Source organism: Charadrius vociferus, unplaced genomic scaffold (genome assembly GCF_000708025.1).
Source record: "Charadrius vociferus isolate BGI_N301 unplaced genomic scaffold, ASM70802v2 scaffold63, whole genome shotgun sequence".
NCBI lineage: Eukaryota > Metazoa > Chordata > Aves > Charadriiformes > Charadriidae > Charadrius > Charadrius vociferus.
Window position 1 is genome coordinate 951,249 of NW_009647579.1, and position 20,209 is coordinate 971,457.

The 20,209-nt window shown below is 37.4% G+C and overlaps 1 protein-coding gene across 1 annotated transcript in view; it reads right to left on the reverse strand.

The window, feature by feature from the left end:
- The window catches only part of CACNA2D3 (calcium channel, voltage-dependent, alpha 2/delta subunit 3), a 459,453-nt gene that overhangs the window by 236,142 nt on the left and 203,102 nt on the right, over window positions 1–20,209 (reverse strand). The window contains exons 6-9 of the mRNA XM_009880928.1: window positions 19,960–20,091; window positions 18,455–18,515; window positions 18,216–18,366; window positions 10,589–10,663 (exon numbers count right to left, since the gene is read on the reverse strand). Of these exons, the coding sequence (XP_009879230.1) occupies window positions 10,589–10,663; window positions 18,216–18,366; window positions 18,455–18,515; window positions 19,960–20,091 (419 nt within the window). The remainder of the gene's footprint in view (window positions 1–10,588; window positions 10,664–18,215; window positions 18,367–18,454; window positions 18,516–19,959; window positions 20,092–20,209) is intronic.

Consider the following 20,209-nt stretch of genomic DNA (forward strand, 5'->3'; position numbering starts at 1 on the left):
TGAAGAATAATTTACGGATTTGGAGGCAATTCTGAAGAAATTCTGAGGCGTCTCCTTATATTGCTGTCGTATCTTACAGGCTGCTCTAATGGCTTCACAATATTTACCCTCTGAGATTATAAAAGCTGACTGGTAATATAGTCACAACAAGACAACAAACTTTTACATTCTGGAAGTGAACAGAACCTGGTCACACTCCTAACAAACGAGGGAGAGTCACATGTCTGCGCAAGTCAGTGAAATTTTCCAGCTTCCATTGCGATCATAGAAGGATACTCCATAACCTTCACGGTTTTACCCTTTTTAAACAAGAAAAAGAAAGGAGAAGAAAAATGTACAGCCATCTTCATTTGACATCTGAGGAAACAAACACATCTGAAAGCAAGTAATAATACATTAAAGCAGGGAACCAAGTTCCAATTCTCAAATGCCAGGTAAGTGTAGCAACAACATTTCAGACATACACAAAATAGAGCAGACAAGTTGACAGCTAATATAATCCCTGACATCTGGCATTCATGTTTTGGTATAGCTTCTTTTTACCATCGCAAACATTTGCAGAATTTTACTGATGGATTTTTCCCTAGCATCGTGACAGACTAGTCACGATAGTGGCACGCTTGGCTCCAAATTTAATTGGCACAGAGTCTACAAGACTTCACAGGCTGTTTTAATGCATCTTAACATGAGGACATCACCTAAAGACTCACAAATAGAGATACACCACCCAATAAGTTCAGCTTGCTATGGCTTACAGCAGATCCTTTTTCTGGAAAACCTGAAAACCTGTTTGCCTTCATATCATATTTCTCTACCACTGGCATGATGGAAGTACACTGGTAATGATTTTCTGACCAAATCAAGCCCCTATCTCTTGTCTTCCTACTTACCTATCTAAACCAGCCTCTTTTAGTGTTTTGGTTTGGTTTGTTGTTTTTCTTTTTCTATTTTAGGGCTTCTGAATTAGTTAGTTGAGTTATGCCCAACTTCCCAATTATGCAGTTTTCAGCATTTTTAGTACAACTAACAAAGTTTCGGTTTCGTTCTTGTTAAGACAATATGCTACATGGTAGTCCCAGTACCCTGTGCAGATATATTTTATTACAGCTTCATTGTGGTTACCAAAAATAAGGTACCATTTATGATGAGCAGGAATACCCAAATTAGATGGGGTTACAGGATCATGCATTCAAGTCTAAGCATACACGAATAAAACATTTTCCACTGATTCCAAAGAGGGAAGTAACAGTTCACAACTGATATATGCAGCAGAGTTTATCCAATTACACTGGAAAACTACGATATTTGCTAGTAATTGTCTGATGAGGGTGAGCTTCCTACAGAAGAGCATTGTTAACGGGTTCAACGCCCCTCCATATTTCTCCTTCAGTTTTAGTGCTACTTCTAGTATTAGTCCCCATACTCATCCATGCATGCTAGAACTCCAAACGTTCCTGAGACATACTTGGCAAAGATTAATCAGATTTGCGAAGATGAACTACATCAGCATATAAACCAGTAAGAAAAAAACCAAACAAAACCACCAATCTGGAGGCATATGTCTGAAGTGAGAGACTGATGTTTACTGGTGTGCCACAGGGAAGTTTACCCACACATACTAACAGTTGACAAATGTGCATCCACGTCTGTAAAATGCATTTAAGCATTGTCCCATTTAAAATCCATTGCCAGGGCAATCCCAGATTAGCTTGCTGGTGATGATTATCAAACCACTTGTGTTCCCTGAGATGTTGTGTTGGTAGACGGGATTCTTTGCAGGAAAACAATCCTGAAAATAATGCTGAACAAAGACCTCAAGATTCAATATACTCAGATTAAAACCAAATTCTTGTTAGGTAAATTAGTTGCCTGGGGCTGCAATAGAAAACTTCAGACCAAATTTCAGTGATCTGGGACTAGCTGAAAGTTTTGGGGAAATATAACAGCTAGCCAGTTTTAAAAAACATAGATTTCTGTGAGACTTTCCTTTTTTGTTGTTTGTTTTGTGTTTTTTGTTTGGTTGGTTGGGTTTTTTTGTTTTTTTTTGTTTTTGTTTTTGTTTTTGTTTTTGTTTTTTTAACAGCTAAGCAATGCAGTCAATCCTTTTTGGAGATCTGACACAGATGGACAGATAAATATACACCTACGTAATTTGCTTAAATAAAATTCAATATGAAAAATTTGTATTTACCAACCTCTTATTGGCAATATCACTCAGCTACATTGCTGAATCAGTCTTCTGGTTATTTAATTTCTGGTAATTACATACAAAAATAAAAGCTTATTGGAAGTTATACACTACATCTGTCTATTTTTGTCATTCTAATTTACGCAGGGGTAAGTTCTTGATTTAGTTTGGAGTTATGCGCCTATCTGTGCATCTAGAAGATGATATATTTCATCTGGAAACGTTTACAGAGAAATGTCCTCAACCCATATATAGTACATTAAAACAACATATAAAAGAGGAATGTATATTGTAATATTGTTACTTTAAATCTGGAGTTACATTAAATCAGATTGTCATCCGATTCCTTTGGGGTAGGTAAATTGTAACATGGAGTTTCTCAAAGATGAAAACCTCTTGGCCCAAGAACACTAGTATTAAAATAGGCAGTTCCACATGTTTGTAATTTGTGGAGAAAGTGCAGACGGTGACAGAATAGTGTCTGAACTATTTCCCACTCTTTTTTAAATTTGTGTATAGCAAATTGATACACTTCAAGGTAGCAGCTGTTTAATGCTAATGCCAAATTATAAATTAGTCTGGTAAAATTCAAATATATGTTACATACCTTATATTACTAAACCACATTTAGGATTACAGATTAATTTCAACCTCATTTATGCTACTCAACATAATTATAGATTTAAACTTTGTGATAAACGAAACTTGAAGCAAGTTTTGCAAATTAGGGATAGCTTTACAACATTCTGAGAATATGTATCCACATATCTAAAACTGAACCTTCAATGCAGGTATGTGCCAAGACAAAGAATTCACGACAAATGCTAGGCTATGAAAAATATTAGAAGTAAGTGGATGCAACTTTATGCCTACCACATCACCTGAAATTGTAATTATTCTTAAAACAAACTACCATATTCTCCTACTGTAAAAATGAAAGCAGGAACACTATATGTTGGAAGGAATCTAGTACTGGGATGCCTACTACCAGTAAAACTGGTGGCACATGTATTAACACCACTCACATCACTCTGTCATATTTGAAGTTGTAAGTTTGTCTTTTATAAATACATAAACCAGACTTGATTCAAGGTGGTTTCTCAAAAGCAGCATGCTTTCTGAAGTTGTATCTGACAGAAATTCAAGGTGCAATTAGATCCTCGCTGCTCTGAAAGCTACATGTCACATAAGCTTTTACAGAATCAATAGTTTTGCACAAAAATAATAGTTGATCAAAAACTGTGGAAATTTCTAAACATATTACACTAGCATCTCTTCATTGTAGGTTGTTGCTAGCAATTAAAAAACTAAAGTTAAATGAAGATTTACAACTCAAGACTTCATTGCTTTGCTGTTCTTGAAGCTGGTAGGAAACAGCTTTAGATGCTTAGAACCATCACTTCTTTCAACGTATCCTCAACTCTCAAAGAGTTCCCCAACCTTTATTCCCTTCCCATAACAAAAAAGCATCAATATGTTAAATGTTTAAATGCTTAATTATATTAAACTTATTTGATGACCTTTAAAAATCTACTGTAATGCACCAGATACTTACTAGTGCTTTAATCAAGGAGTGATCTTGATTAGGTAACCCCCCTAAAGGTATGACGAGGCTTGTTCCAAAAAAAAAAAAAAAAATTTCTGCCTTCTACACCAATCACAACGAAATATGTACCAATCTTCAAAACATGCATTTGGCTAAGTTAAATGTTGCAAAGGTTAAAGTACTCATGTCACGTTTTCTTTTCTGTCTAACTGCTCTCTTTGCTTAACGAAACAATGCAGGATCAAGAATCTTTGGCTAACTTTGGCTTCTATATTGTATAAATTAACAAGTAAATCTAACTTGTTACCCCCTTACTAAAATTGTTGTAAGAAGAGAGACCTAAAATATCAGCTACAGGGGTAGGGAAGTAACAATTTAAGTAAAGATGCAACCAGAATACAGATTGCACATTACAGAGGAAACAAATGCAGCTTCATCAATAAAACTGATTTGTCATTCAAAGAGAAATGCAACTCCCCTGCTCTGTAGGCACCTTGTACAGATTTATGCCACGTTCCTACCTGAAAGACAGAGAGAAATTTGGGGGGGGGAGGGGTAGGAGTAGGAAAATGTGGGCTTTTTCTTTCCTGACACTTAGAACAGAGAAGTGAGCCACATCACTCAAGAGAAAGTGTCACCACAGAGTGGATATATAAGGGTTACAATGCTTTAAATGCTTTTTCATACTTTAATGAGTGTGGGGTGTTTTTTTTTTTTAGGTAAGTAGTTCCCCACTGTGGTCCAGAAAATAACAGTAAGTGGTCTAGAGCCAATGTGTGAAACTAACTCTGTTTACAATGCTGTTTCCCTCCCAAAAAAAGAAGAGATGATGTGGAAAGAAAAAAAAAATATGCAAGAATCACACTGTTTCACTGAGAAAGTGTGTAAACCAGACACCAGATAGCTTTTTTGGTTGGTTGGTGTTTTTTTCCCCCCAAGACTAATTGGATTTTCTGAAAGTCTGGTTCTTTGGAAGCCTGTTACATTCCCTGCACATTATGGAGAAGAATTTCTGCAACCCATCCCCGAATGTGAAAGAGCATGTTCATTTGCTACCCATAATCCCATTCTGTAGGAGATGACCAGGGTCAAGGCCATCCAAGGAACCTGAAGGAGCACAAATCCATGGAACCTGATCAGATGTATCTGCAGGTCCCAAGGGAACCAGCAGATGAAGTTGCTAAACCACTATCCGTCATATTTGAGAAGTCATGGAAGTCAGGTGAAGTTCCCACTGACTGGAAAAGGGGAAATATAACCCCCATTTTTAGAAAGGTAAAGGAAGACCTGGAGAACTAAAGACAAGTCAGTCTCACCTCTGTGCCCAGCAAGATCATGGAGCAGATCCTCCTGGAAACTCTGCTAAGGCACATGGAAAATAAGGAACTGATTGGTGACAGCCAACATGGCTTCACTAAAGGTGAATCATGCCTGACAAATCTGGTGGCCTTCTATGATGGCGTTACAGCATTGGTGGATAAGGGGAAAGCAACGGACATCATCTACCTGGACTTGTGCAAAGCATTTGACACTGTCCCTCATGACATCCTTGTCTCTAAACTGGAGAGACATGGATTTGATGGATGGACCACTCAATGGACACGGAATTGGCTGCATAGTCACACACAAAGAGTTTCAGTCAATGGCTTGATGTCCAAGTGGAGACCAGTGATGAGTGGTGTTCCTCAGGGATCAGTACCGCACCTAGTGCTGCTTAACATCTTTTTTGGTGACATGGAGAGTGGGATTGAGTGCACCCACAGCAAGTTTGCAGACAACACCAAGCTGTGTGGTGTGGTCGACACACTGGAGGGAAGAGATGCCATCCAGAGGGACCTGGACAGGCTTGAGAGGTGGGCCCGTGCAAACCTCATGAAGTTCAACAAGGCCAAGTGCTAGGCACTGCATGTGGGTTGGGACAATCCCAAGCACAAATACAGGATGGGCGGAGAATAGCTTGAGAGCAGCCCTGAGGAGAAGGACTTGGGGGTACAGATGGATGAGAAGCTCAACATGATGTCATGGTTTGGGCCCACAACGTGAGCTTGCATCCCAGAAAGCCAACTGTATCCTGGGCTGCATCAAAAGAAGCGTGGCCAGCAGGTCGAGGGAGGTGATTTTGCCCCACCGCTCTTGCGATACCCCACCTGGAGTACTGCATCCAGCTCTGGAGCCCCCAACATAAAAAAGACATGGACCTGTTGGAGCAAGTCCAGAGGAGCGCCATGAAGATGATCAGAGGGCTGGAGCACCTCTCCTCTACAGACACACTGAGAGAGTTGGGGTTGTTCAGCCTGAAGAACAGAAGGCTCCAGAGAGACTTTAAAGTGGCCTTCCAGTACTGAAAGGGGGTCTACAGGAAAGCTGGGGAAGGACTCTTTATCAGGGAGTGCAGTAATAGGACAAGAGGTAATGGCTTTAAACTAAAAGAGGGTAGATTTAGATTAGATATTAGGAAGAAATTTATTACTGTGAGGGTGCTGAGACACTGGAACAGGTTGCCCAGAGAAGTTGTGGCTGCCCCATCCCTGGAAGTGTTCAAGGCCAGGTTGGATGGGGCTTTGAGTAACCGTGTCTAGTGGAAGGTGCCCCTGCCCATGGCAGGGGGGTTGGAACTAGATTACCTTTAAGGTCCTTTCCAACCCAAGCCATTCCATGATTCTATGACGATTCTATGATTCAGCACCAACACCATTAACAGCACTTATTTCCCAGGCTGCTATAAGCCCTAAGGCTGAAGCAGTTTCCTGTAGCCTACCAAAAAAATACTCTTATGCTCCATTCCCTGAAGATGCTTCCAGGTTTCTTCTTACCTGGACCAGCTGTGCATGGGAACAAATTAGGCTCTGGCTGTAGCCCAACTGCCCGAGACAGCAGACTGTGGCAAACCAAACTATTTTATTTATGCCTACATCTTGGAAAGCCTGGCTGGCTGCTACTGCATCTGTGAAAGAGGTCAGGATGACCCAGGCAGTGTCTGTGCCAGCAGCAGGTCAGCCTCCCAGCAGAAGAAAACACCACACTCATATCTCCCCAAAAAAAGAGGACCTCATCTCTCTCCAAGTCCAGCCCTGGCCCATCTGCCCCATGTTAGTATAATTTAACCCTATTTATTCTGCTGAGAAGCTGGTTTGCCCTTTAGCTCACTACAAATGAAGTGCAAGTGACAAGGACAGTCTAGTCTTCTAGATTATTTTTTGTTTGTTTGTTTTGTAAAGTTTAGAGATGAAAGAAAATTTAAATTTAAAGAAAGACATTCAGCATGTTTAAGTGACATCCTCAGAGTAGAAAGATTCCATTTGAAAACATATGAGCCTTATATAAAGACAGCAAAGGAGTTCTTCAGTAAATACTTTCAAGACAGATGTAGACTGGGGTACTGATCCTGTGAAAGCAATTTTTATTTGTAGTTATTGAAACAGCTGCTTTCCTCATGAGATAAAAAGCTCCAGTCAAACATCTCAAAGTAATTTCTTATCTCTGCTTCTAAGTACTGTGTTTATTTGCTATGTGTGATGTCAGATGAACCCAGCAACACGCAGTTAGCAAGAACTGTGTACGTTGGGGGAGGAATTTTAATGGGAATTTTTGGTATTGGCACTCATGTGTTATGGTAAAATAAAATAAAATAAAATAAAATACAATGATAAATATAAGGCCAAAATGGTAGAAATTAAAGTTTACTCAGCATAAATTAATAGCTTGGTAAAACTGGTTTTAGGCATGCTTCCAGCAACAAGTGCTGCATTAAGAAATACCTGTCCTTAGTAAGGTCAGGTGTATATATAGCAATACACAAGAGTGGTAGAGTGAACTTTTAAAAACTCAGCCCCTCTAATCATCAGCAACATACATCTCCTCTTTCCACATAAGGGAAAACTATAGCAATATAAAATACCATTACAGCAATTTCTAATCCTTTCTGTTGGCATATGGGAATAGATATTTGCTAGCTAAAGATAAAACATTCTAACATATTTTAAAATGTTGTATTTAGTTTGGTGCTAATAGAGCTTATACTGGTAGTAACAGATGCGGTCATCCTTGCTCCCATTCAATTCAGGAGAATATTTGACATTAAAAGATAAAGAATACAAATTTCTAGAAGGAATATAGTTACATCTTCAGACCTACATTGAACTTCCAAAAATCAGGCACATGTATACACATATAAACTGAAACAATAGCATACATTTTAAAACATTGCCTGTCAATCACCTGCTCTACTTTGCCAATACAGAAACTTATGATAATATGTTGATAATGGCTGTTTGGAAAAAATACATATTACAGTGTTTGTCATGATATTTTCTTTGTTTCTGCTTTATTATTTAATAAACAAAAGAGCTATTTTTACCAGTGAACATGCAAAAGAGTATTTACCTTGTAAGACTAGTTGAGAAAGTGCAATTTAATCTATTTGCATCTGATAGTACAATGGACACTTGGCAATTACACAGAAAAAACTACAAGAGAAGCCTGTTGTATCTGTCAGACTCACAAAAAATGAACCTAACAGCCCAAACAATTGAATTCTTGTGATGAGTTCCAAAATACAGCTAAATACTCTAATAGCTCTTGACCAGTTTTGGAATGTGCATAGTAACAACATTTTAAGACATCTTTTTTTTCTGTGGACCTGAGAAAAAGACCATGAATTCAAGAGAAAGTTTTCAAGGAAATTCAGGGGGTTTTTGATGAGACCCCCAGGTAATTTTGCTGTGTTGGCATATTCAAATCACACAGTTTCAGATCTTACAATAATATCAGACAATTCAGAAAACAGTTTGCAATATGAATTCAGGAGCATGATAACAAAATTGCTCAATTAGGATTAAGTCATTGTCTATCTCCTTGACAATCTTTACTTTATACCCTGAGCTCTACTCATGACAATGACACTTTTGTGCCTTCCAGCAACTGAACCGTTAACTTCATTACACAAACTAGAAAAGTAATAAGAACATATAAATTCAGGGAAATTAAGAATTAAATGAAGGTTGACAAAATCATAATATATGAAAATACACGGAACTATTACATGATACCTATCTCAAGTTTATTCTCTAGTTCTGGCCTTTCAAGGAAAGAACAATAACTAGTTCACTAATATGAATAACTGTAAAGAAGTTCATATTTAGTTATTCTTCAAAACCTTGAATGTGTTATTCAATTTGTAAGCAAAATAAAGCACAAAGTGATTCCAGAATTTTAAAAAAATAGTAATAATTTTAGCTAACCAGAAATTATACTGAAGCTGACTCTGAAGAACAAAATATGAAATTGTTCTTAGCTATTTTGAATAATTGAGCGCTGTTCATAAAATCTGAGCATCATCTGGGTGGCATAAAAACTTTTTGATCGATAAAATTAAAACAGATCTGACATTAAGTAACATGTGGGTGTACGGTAATCTGCATTTTGATCAGTTGCAGAGTGATGGAAAGGTTAACAGTAGGATTAATTCCAGACAGTACATCTGGCCAATATATTTGAATCTTTAGTTTTTAGTCTAGAACTTGCACAGCTTTCATACGGTTTATTAGATGCATCCACTATAAAACGCTCATTTAGAAAACTGCATCACAGTTCACAAATAAGGGTCTTCAACACTAAATGATTAGAAACAATTCATGTCATTCCACATAACCACCAAATGATATTTAGATAATCTAAAAATCGATAGCGGAGAACATCAAGTATATTAAGGAAGCAGCCCATGAAGAATAATTCCTGTAGAGTGGAGGTGTATACGTAGACAAAATGCAAAGAACTCATGTGAATAATACAATAAAGTTCAGTATAACGAGATCGAATTCATTTTGTCTTGGTATGCATAAAAAGACCTAAGATAGACACACTTAGAACTGTGTTTACAGAGCTACGTTTCCTATTTCCCATAACATCTCATTGACTTCAGCAAAAATGAACTACCACACTGAACGTTTAACACAATTCAGCGCTCAGCCTAAACTCTTCTGATTTGCCTTCAGTAAAAACAGAGTCGTATTTAAAGAAAGATGCAACATTGTTGCCCTCTCCAGCCATAAGCAAGACTTCGTATAGATGGACGAGTCACTTTAAGAAGAGAGGAAGCTTTAGCAGGGAGGAAGTTCTACAGTAACACAATTGGCTTATTTTAACAGGCCTTTCCCTCTACAAGAAACACAGGACTTTTCAACTATCTTGTTTCATAATTTTACATGGCATAAACAATCTCACCTCACCCTTCCAAGAAGTAATGCTTGCACAGAGCAAGGGCATTTGGATGGCCGGCAATAAATTAAACTTCAACCTGCAGATTCACACTGCAATCTCCCTTCAAATAAAACTTTCACTGAAATCACTGCAATTTTTTTTCTGAAAAATGCCAGCAAGATGTAATTAATTTGAACACTTCCGCAGAACATTCTTGAATGAATGATTATTTTGACACATCTGTTTGGAATGTTATTTTTTATATTCTCATGGTATTATATTTGTTTTCACTCATTTTGAGATTTCAACTTTAGTGTTAGTTTGAGTTAAGAATGCAATCTCTTCGTCAGTAATTTTTGGTAACAGAACGATAGTTCAATTTAAAGAAACGGAAGTCTTTTACTTAATTACTAAACTTTATTAACAGTACACTGTCAATGATTCCTGTGTTTTTCCATTAAGTTTATTCCATCAAACTGACTAGGAGGTTATTTCTTTTTCTTCCTACTGAGTCACATAAGACTCTTGAAATAGCATCAGGAGAATAATTAATAAATTCTAATAATGGAATGCATTGTACTAGGAAGAGATCATTATAGCACATTGTTACTTACTGCATCCTATCTCTCTGCTGTTTTGTTACTTTCATTCCTTACCTCTTTGTTGGCTCTGTCTGCTTGAACTAATGTTCCATTCAGACACGGCTCTACATAGTGAAGTTCTTCATTATACTATAGAGAGAAATAAAAAGTATGATGAAAAATTTAATTAAAGGCTTTGAAAGAGACAATTTAATTTAATGATTTAGAACTGAAGTGAAACATACACATAAAACAAGAACAAAAAGATTTGGCTCATTTTTTTAAAAAAGGCTGTGGTATTTTTTTCCTTTTACATGATTCTTAATGTTTCAGAGGTTTATACTTTTTTAAAGGAGCATTTAATTGTATGGATGACAACATTCAGGTGGCATTAATGGGTACTATATACTTTAGCTGGCACAAATATCCTTCAAGTAGAAATCTGGATAGCATTAAGAGGTCATGTTTGATACATCACAGTCGCAACTCCCAATTCTTTGCTACACAAAAAAAGTCCTGACAAATACTTGACGCGCTGACTAACATTTTGGAAGGTTAATAGTGGAATGACTATGCCAAAAAGTACGTAAGCTTGAATCTACCCTGGACGTGTCTGACAAAGGTCAGAATTTCTGTCAAGCAGAGCAGCTTATTATACACTAAGTCATGAAGCTGTGACAGATCCTTAAGGAATTACCTGCTTATCTTGCAAGGTCTAAGTTAGATGTCCCAGTGCTATTTTCAGAAGCATCTTAAGCATTAAAAGAAACTAAATCTCATCTGCAGTCAGTAGATCTTGCAGAGTCATGGATGCTAAAGTTATTTCACTGAAAATTGGACTTGATTGTTTTAATCTTTTAAACCTTTTAACACAGGTCAAATTAATAGAGAAGTGCCTTCAAAAAGTCTACGTTAGTTATATGGATACAGTTGTAATTTAATTCCTTCTCTCATTAATTTAATCTACTCTAGATGTTATCACAGATCAAACTATAAGGCCTTTGCATTTAGGCTCTACTCAGTTTCACCCTTTCATAGGCATTAAGTGAATCAGAACATCTGTAGCAAACAAAAAAAGGCAACGCGTCAAGTCAAAAATAATCAGGAAAAACATATAATTAGATTAACATGTGCATTTACTTCCTTCTTCCTCTACCTCAGTGGGAATAAAAAAAAAGCCTTAAAGAATGCTGCTTAGACAAATTTCTCTGTGATTGCAAGTTCCCACTGCCTCTGCCTGTAGCTCTGAATTTGTTCTACTATCTTCAATTTAACACCACTCCTTTCCCTCCACATGTCTAACCATAGACCCCTGCAGCCTGTTGCACGTTGGACACCTGTCATCATCATTCATTTTAACAGCGCACAACTCACCACGCTTATAATTACTGTCAAATAGGGAAGAGTGTTTAATTTGAACCGCATCAAGTCATTCTTGAGGCATTGTGCTAGACTCAGTCCTCAGCTATAACGAAATACAAACCCAGAGTAACTCCACTCACTATCACTGGTTATACAGACTATTTACATCAGCATCAACATATTAATTGGTTGGTTGTATAGAAACAAACAAAAATGCTCGAAAGATATTTACACATAATATCTGCAGCAGATTTGCATGCTTCCCTAATTATTTTATTCCCATCAATGTTATTGCAATATATGAGAGTTTGTGGATATGTCTATTACTCCAAAGGTAATACGAAAAACAAGGCAAAGACTTCTGGAACATTTTAGACTCACTGGGAATGTCCCACGTGCATCTCCCTGTCATAACAATTTATTGAGCTGATAAATGATGTACTTTCCCCTGTAGTTTCTCTCTTCAGACTGCTTTCCAATCTATCTCCTGACAGTCATTCCAAAATAATAATGCCAAATCTACACAGCATCTATTATAGGCCAAAGTCAAGACCATATTCCATTCTATTGTACAAAAATACTGAAAATCTGTAACACACAACAGTACCCCAGCCTCTACTCCTAAGCTTTTTCCTGTCTTCACACAGGTTTTTTCAGCATGTTCTTTAATCAATACACTTTTCAGTTAAGCCTGTTCTTAGCTGATTTCTGTAGCTGTCGTTAAAAGCTATATTAACATACACACTTCAATTAGCTTCCTTTCTCAGCTCCTCTTCTAAAATCGCGTTCTACTTACATTTCTCTTGCAATTTAAACATTTTATGACATTGATTTTTGTTATTCTTTTATTTACTTGTTACATTTATCTTAGTTCATACTATTTTGTCACTCTAGTTATTTCTTTGCGTAACACGTATGAAATAAAAAGCATGGCCTAAAAGCTGAACTAAAAGGAACCATATAGTTAGTTAGACAGCTGATGACTTACATTGTATAATCAGATACTATTCATATTCTGAAAATGTGAGATATATATGGTTCTAGCACACATACACAAGTAGCTTACATTTACCTTAGGATTTTTCATATTTATACTTTGTCATATTTAAGCTGCCTGGAGCAAGGTCCAAAGATATAAAGTTAATTCACATTTTGTTGTGCAACAACACACAGATAGAAGATTTCATGCTATATTAGGCATACTTGTACATCCAACACAGCCCAGCCTAAGATCCGACAGTGAAGCCAAACCAGAACAGGAACCAAAGGAATTGGTATTTCCAAAGTTCCACTACTGTTACCATGTGCAACAAGTGGCACACAAGCTCAGCCCACTGCTTGGAGCAATCATATGGAGGTTAGCAACTGGCTGCCTTTCTCCTTCTCAGCCTGCTCAAACATTAGCTGTATAGAATCTGATTATTCAGGCAGACTGAAAAGTAAGTTTACCCATAATCTATTCTGTATGGCTACAAGAACTCCAAAGAGGAGACTACACAGAAACCATTTATAATGGAAAATTCTACAAATTAAAAACAGAGAACTATACTACTGTGCTTTGAATTAACAAATACTTTTCTTTTAATCAATTTTGCTAAAATGGTGTGACTAAAGCATTAAAATTAATTTAACATTTTTGGCTCAGTTAATATTTTATTAATTTAATGTAGAGTTTACATTTTTATAAAAGCATTTTAAAAATTTCTGCATTCGGCAAAATTAGTACTCGTTTTATGATAATATTGTTAATTTAATGCATGACTTGGAATTATACTTCAAAGCGAATTGGAAAAATATGCCTTTTCTCTTGTTGTTGCAGGCATCTCTGTTCATGCACTAGTGAACCGACCTTAAATTTTAACACAGGCAGCATAAAATCACTGTTGTATTTCAATGATTTTTTGCAATTCAATCATATAGTCCATCAATTTCAGATAGATCTTGCAACAACCTACCCATGAAAGCTAAAACAATTTTTAACATTGTCCTTTTATGTTTATTCTCTTGAAAGTCCTGAATTCTCCTGCCTGCTGCATGTACATATAAAGTTAAAAATGTATTTAGTGAAAATCAAATGGATATGAAACAACCCAGCTAATGTACAGCTAGTAGCTTTTGGGTTTTGTTCTTGGCTGGGGTGTTGTGGGCCTTTTTTGCTATCCTACTGCATATTTATAAGTTTTGAGTTTTTAATTATGTTAGTATGTAGTGACCATAACTCCTATTACAGTTAATTAGAATCCTAAACAACCGTTTGTATATGGAAGATTGAAATGTATAACAACAACCCAAAGAGCAACTTGAAAAGTTTTTGAAACTTTTTGTACAGTAAAATATTGTAAAAGGAGAATAAAAAAGTACCAGAGTTGACGAGCACAGATTTTGTACAAATGCTTTTCAGACAATTTTTCATCTGCTAAGTTCTGTTTCCTCTTCTCCCACTGAGACAGATACTGATTTTCTCAATGCTCAGTTCCTTTCCATCCTTGACTCCCACTGTCAACGCAGAACCCTGTCTTACACCAGTCCTGCTTTTCTAACCTCACGTTCTCTCTTGGCTAACTTAAAAGTGCTGTCCCTCTTACTGTAACAAACGCAAAAGCTTCTCATCTGCTTGCATAACCCTTCCACTTGCTTCATTCTGGCTGTTGCTCATCTGTAAGCTCTCTTTAACATTGTTCAGCACTATTTTCCTTGCATTGCCTTCTTTTGCCTCAAAAGGCAGGCATGCTTTAAGGTTCTCTTCTCTTGTGAGAATAAGACAGAAAGAGAACTCCTTAACCTGTTTGACTCCTAATTCCTAACCCAGTTCCTCATAGAAGTCTTCTGTTGCAAGTATTTGTTCCATTAATCACTGTGCACAATAAAGCCATCCTGAAAATCACTCAGGCTCAAAACTTGCGCTTCACCTAGTAAATGTATTGTTTATCCAGATTTCCCACATAAAGCTCTTATTCCACCTCAAATTTTGGTGGAATTTATCTGGGAAGATAAAGAGGTACTTGGTCATTTGTCTCAGACTTCCAGATGTCGAAGTAGTCCTCACAGAGCAACAATTTGGACAGGCTTTTCAGAAGAACGATTGGTGTGAGCAAGTGTCAGGTGGGTGCTATGTGAAGAGTAAGTCTTCAACGTTTAGGCACAGTGGATCTATGTTTGCACACACTGTACAGCTGGCCAGTTCTAGATACAGACTTGCTACATATGCACAGATCTATGTTACAAAGGGGATTTCTCATATGGACATATGTACCTCACCTTCAAACGAAGCTGCTTTCACATCACCAGGCTACATCTAAATTATAAAGAGTAAGATATAATCTCACTGAAACATTTGTCTATAGATAAAAGCTATTCCAGGTTTTCAGTGCTTTCACACAAAGAAGCCTCTTGTGTGGCCTTTGTTGTCTCATGTTTTGATCACTGAAACATCCTCTCCTGTCTTGACAACGATCAGGGTAAACCCCACTGGCACTTACGCAGAGCAGCGCTTCAGAAGTAATTTTTGCTGATCACTTAGATCACAGTAACCCTGGCTTTACTGTGTACCCTTGCTATGTCTTTCTTTAACACACCAAATTTTAGGCAGAGTTCATAATCCAGCCCCAGACTGCCTATGCCATTCCTCATTGAAACGTCCACTCCTTTCTCCACAGCACTGGTCTCTGTTACCAGTTTGTTACATTTTCATGCAAACAAATTCTATGTTTTCTTTACATTTTTTTTTCCTGGCCTTGTAAGACAGCAAGGATTATATTGTGACACTTAGTCCAAAACAACTCCTTAAAAACTCTTCTTCCAAGGCACCTTCAAGATGAGAGGACAGCACTTTACGCGCTCATTGTCGCTCCTGTCACGGTCTCCTTGTTTTACCCCTGCGTTTCTGTGGTACTTTTTTCAACGCAGTGAATAATTTCAGGTTCGTATTTGCACAGTAAGTAAACCACAATGGATGAAATTAAGCAGCTAAGCTGGTAAGAATAAAATTGCATTCTCAGTTGCCATTTCTACTTATTTCAACAAATAAACCCATACTCATCCTAAAAGAGGTTAGAGAGAGGAACAAACCTTCAGATGAAAAAATTACCTCAGACAAATGCTATAATTACCACAGTAATTACATGCCTTTGTAAATATTACGAATTTCTTACACTAGCCAAACTGCGTGTTATGGGTAAGCCGGAGAGGGCTGCACGGGAGCCTGTGTGGGCGGGGGCCGTGCCCCGCGCCAGTCACGGCCAGTTCCAGTCAGCACCGAGAGGGACCCAAACCACGGCTGCAGGCCTGGGGAAGCTGCGGCGTCCGTCCACGCACAAGCAGAAGCCATCAGGGGCTGGAAATGTTTGGAAACATAGCTGGAAAACTGTCATGGTGAAAGGGGTGCGCTTCTGGACAGCGTAGGCTGCAGGTGACCCACGCCCGGACAGGGGCAGCCCTGAAGGACTACTGTGGCCGTGGGCAACCCAGGCTGAGGTGGGGGCACCCCTGAGGGGCTGCGGCCCATGGGTGACCCACACTGAAGAGAAAAACAAAGAGCAGAGGAAAAATCAATAAGCTGTGAAGAGTGGCAGCGAGAAACTAATAAGCGCAGAGCTGCTGAGGGGAACCTGCAGAGGACCCGCACCGCCCGGCACCTCACCCAGGAGAGGGGAGGGACTGCCCCCGGCAGCGAAGGTACGGGGTGCCACGACCGAGGCGCGAGGTGGGGACGCTTGCACACACTGCCTGGGCAAGTGAGGGGAGGAAAGGCTTAATTGGGTGCTGCTTTCCCTTTTCTCAATGCCCAAATCAGTGATCAGAAGGTTGTGATAAATGGCAATTAATTATGTAAAAATTCTGTGACTCCACTCCGTGACTCAATTTTTTAAATTGAAAAAAAAAAAAAGGTTATTTCATTTTTTGCTTTTTTTGAAGTATTTACACAGTATTTCTGCTGTACTACTTAGGCAAAGTTAGCTACATACATTTTTACATTTTTGTTATAGATGAGCTTTCTGGTAAGTAAAAAACTTCACTTAAGAAGACCATTTCTTTTTTCTTCCTACATCATTCACAGTAACTGTCACAACTACTGATAAACACAGAGATTATACACTGAAAAATGGCTGGTCAAGTATCTTAATAATTACTTAGTTGAAACATTCTTTCAACTGAAAAAAGTTATTTAGATTATAGTTAATCACAATTTTTTTGAAGGAAAGTAAATCTTTTTTTTTTGATACAGTATGTAATTATGTCTTTCTACTACATGAGTTTCTGCTAATTATGCAATTATCATGCAAGAAGATTAATACAAAAGATATTCTGAACTAACTGCTTGCTATCTGTTAAAAAATACAGTAAATGCACACATACGTCAGGCATATATACTTAATTCTCCATACAATCTCAAGGATTTGCACTGGTGTCACTGGGGTAATTTATTTCAGTATGCAAAGGGCAAAAAGGCCAAAATACTCCTTACGTTCAAGCGTTTGAAGCCATTTGGGGGGCTTTATGGACGTGATAAAACCATGTATTTATAAGTATTAGCAAAAGAATATCAGCAAAGGAGAATTTAGAAAATCACCAATTCCTCCTCCCTCTCCCCACACCATCCCCCAGTCAAATTGTAGTTCTGATACCAGTTTGGGACTTGGTAAAGCCATCCTTACCTACACGATTAATCCCATTGCTCTTAAATACTGTAAAATTAGCCTCTTTTCATAGCTAAAACATGTACCTGTACCATGGAAAACTAACAACCATACACAAAGAACAGGAACTACAGGAACTTATCACTGTTAGTAAGCACTAGTAATACCTCAGCACAACTTACACATACATACATTTCAGATTCGCGCTGAGGAAAGCATAAACAATGAGGAGCTTTGTTGGCATTTTATCATGCTATACAAGCTTCAGAAAAAGCCAATATCTGATTCGATTAATTCTTACATATTAACCACTTTGCAATTTGCACTGTATTGCAGAAGCTGTGGGGACTGGAAAAAGGGAGGGGGGGGAGGAACACGAAACACACCCCAAAGGTAAAAATTAAGGTAAGTAGAAAGTTCACACAAACTAGAAAACAGATTACTATTCTTTGCAACTTCCAAACTCAAGACAACTTGTTTAAGGTGTTTCAGATTGCAAGTCATAGAAAAACACTTTGAAAACACTGCAGCCTCAAGAAGCTTACATTGGAAAATCACAATGTCTATCCAGTTGGTTCAGATGTCACCTTATATCCATCACCTGCCTGCAATTTTTGAAGTGTATTGTGTGATGTAAAACATGACGGATAGCAACAAATAATGGAAAGAAGAAAAAAAAAAAAGAAAAATCCTGAGACACTCACAGCAATTATATTGAAGAAGTCATCATCTCCAAGGGTATCCAAAATAGATGAAACTGTCTGTTTTGCAATAGTCAAGCGAAGCCCTTTCATACTGCCACTGACATCTACTAAAATTACCACATCTTTTGGAGAAGTTGCTGCCTGGATGTACCTAAGACAAACGACAAAACAACTTGTTGTTTTAAATACTGAACTTTTCTTCCTTCCTTCTTAAACACTGGTAGTCATGTCTTGCCTACCATTTTCTATTTCTGCAGTCAAATGCAATGACTCCATTCTCATCAGGTTCCCATTTAATTCCTGTTAAAGAGATAAAAAGGTTAAGTTACATTTTCACAGTACCTGTTCAAAATGTATCTGTGGTATTTGGGCTAAGTAGCACTTAATGCAGCTTCATACCTTAATCTAACAGGCAATGGCATTATAACATAGGAAATACTAGAAAACAATAATTTAATAAAAGAGGACCACCAGAAACAATATTTTTTTTCCTCACTCCTTTTTAGCCAACTGTAAGGTGAAAACCTCTTCAAGCCTAACATGTTCATCATACTACTGTCATTAAAGTATTGTCATACTTGGTCATTGGTGCTGGCAAGCTTTACGACATGCTTGCCAAGTCCCTTTCAAATCTTGAGCACTTACTACCCACGGCTGATCTCAACCGGTCCTATTATACTAACTGCTTCACTCATAGGTCATACACCTGATGTTTTGCTTACATCACTATGAAAAGGTAACATCTCCCAGTTGCAGGTCAAAACAAACACAATAAAAACATCTCATCTCCAAGCAAAAAAAAAAAAAAAAAAAATTTACAGGGCAATCCTTCCTGCTTCTTATGCTCATTTTCTAGCATAAAACACAAAACAGCCTTTAGAATAGGGACTAACATTTCTTCTGCCCTTGAAATATCATGGAGCTTGAGAACTGAACTACAATTTAAAACTAATGCAGATGTAGTAGCCATTATTTTCAGTAACTTTCAGACATACAAGTTTACTATAAACTTGCTCACATTAAACTCAAGACTTCAGACTTAAAAAAAAAAACCAAACATGGGTTGCTAAACCATGTCAGCTAAAGGAACACTTCCTACTGTGGGCCTGATACAAGATTACAGAAACTGAGGATCAGTTTATTTAACTTTTTAGTTGGTTTAATATGCAGTCAATTTTGTACGTGATTAAATGTAAAACTTAATAGGTAACTATATTTGAACCTATTTCTATAGAAATAATACAAGTGATCTAATCGCATTTTATTGCAACTGGTGTGAAAGTAAACTTTAAAACAAGTTTTTGAACTCTTTAAATGTAAAGATGTCAGATTAAGTGAAAGTCTAAAAAAGCCTAAAAACTGAACAATAAATTACAATCAATTCTTACTCTATGTATCAATAGAGCACATTATCCAAGTTCAGTGCTATATGAAGAGTTTATTTCTTTTACCCTCTTCCACAGTCTGTTTGGAATTTATTTTTCATATGTGTATATGCATATATCTGAACAGGAATATTTACAAGTACATGAGTTATATTGGGGGCTTCACCTCCAAATGAAAATTGGTAGAAAAAACTCAGAACATTGAAAACGTTGATTAGAAATCCCTCTCTCTGAAAACTAGACAAAGTAAAATCAAACCTGCAAGCATCTGTGAAAGTCATTATTTGTGACAACACTCAGTGGAAATTTGCAGCCATAACATTCTTTATTTTATTTTGAGTAAGAACTTGTATTCTTACCTGGATATTGCCTGAAAAATCCTTTTGCACTTCCAAAGTACTGCCAGATGAGAGAAGGGTCACGATCAAAATTATCAACAAACACCTTATTTAAAGATTCTGACCAATAAACTCCATTTACAATGGCTGGATCTGGGGGTGGGGGAAAAAAAAAAAAAAAAAAAAAAAGAGAAAAGTGATTTTACTTAAGTAGAATCCCTTGAACTCCGTCATCTTCAGCTGATTCAGTACCCAAAAATCTAGTGACTGC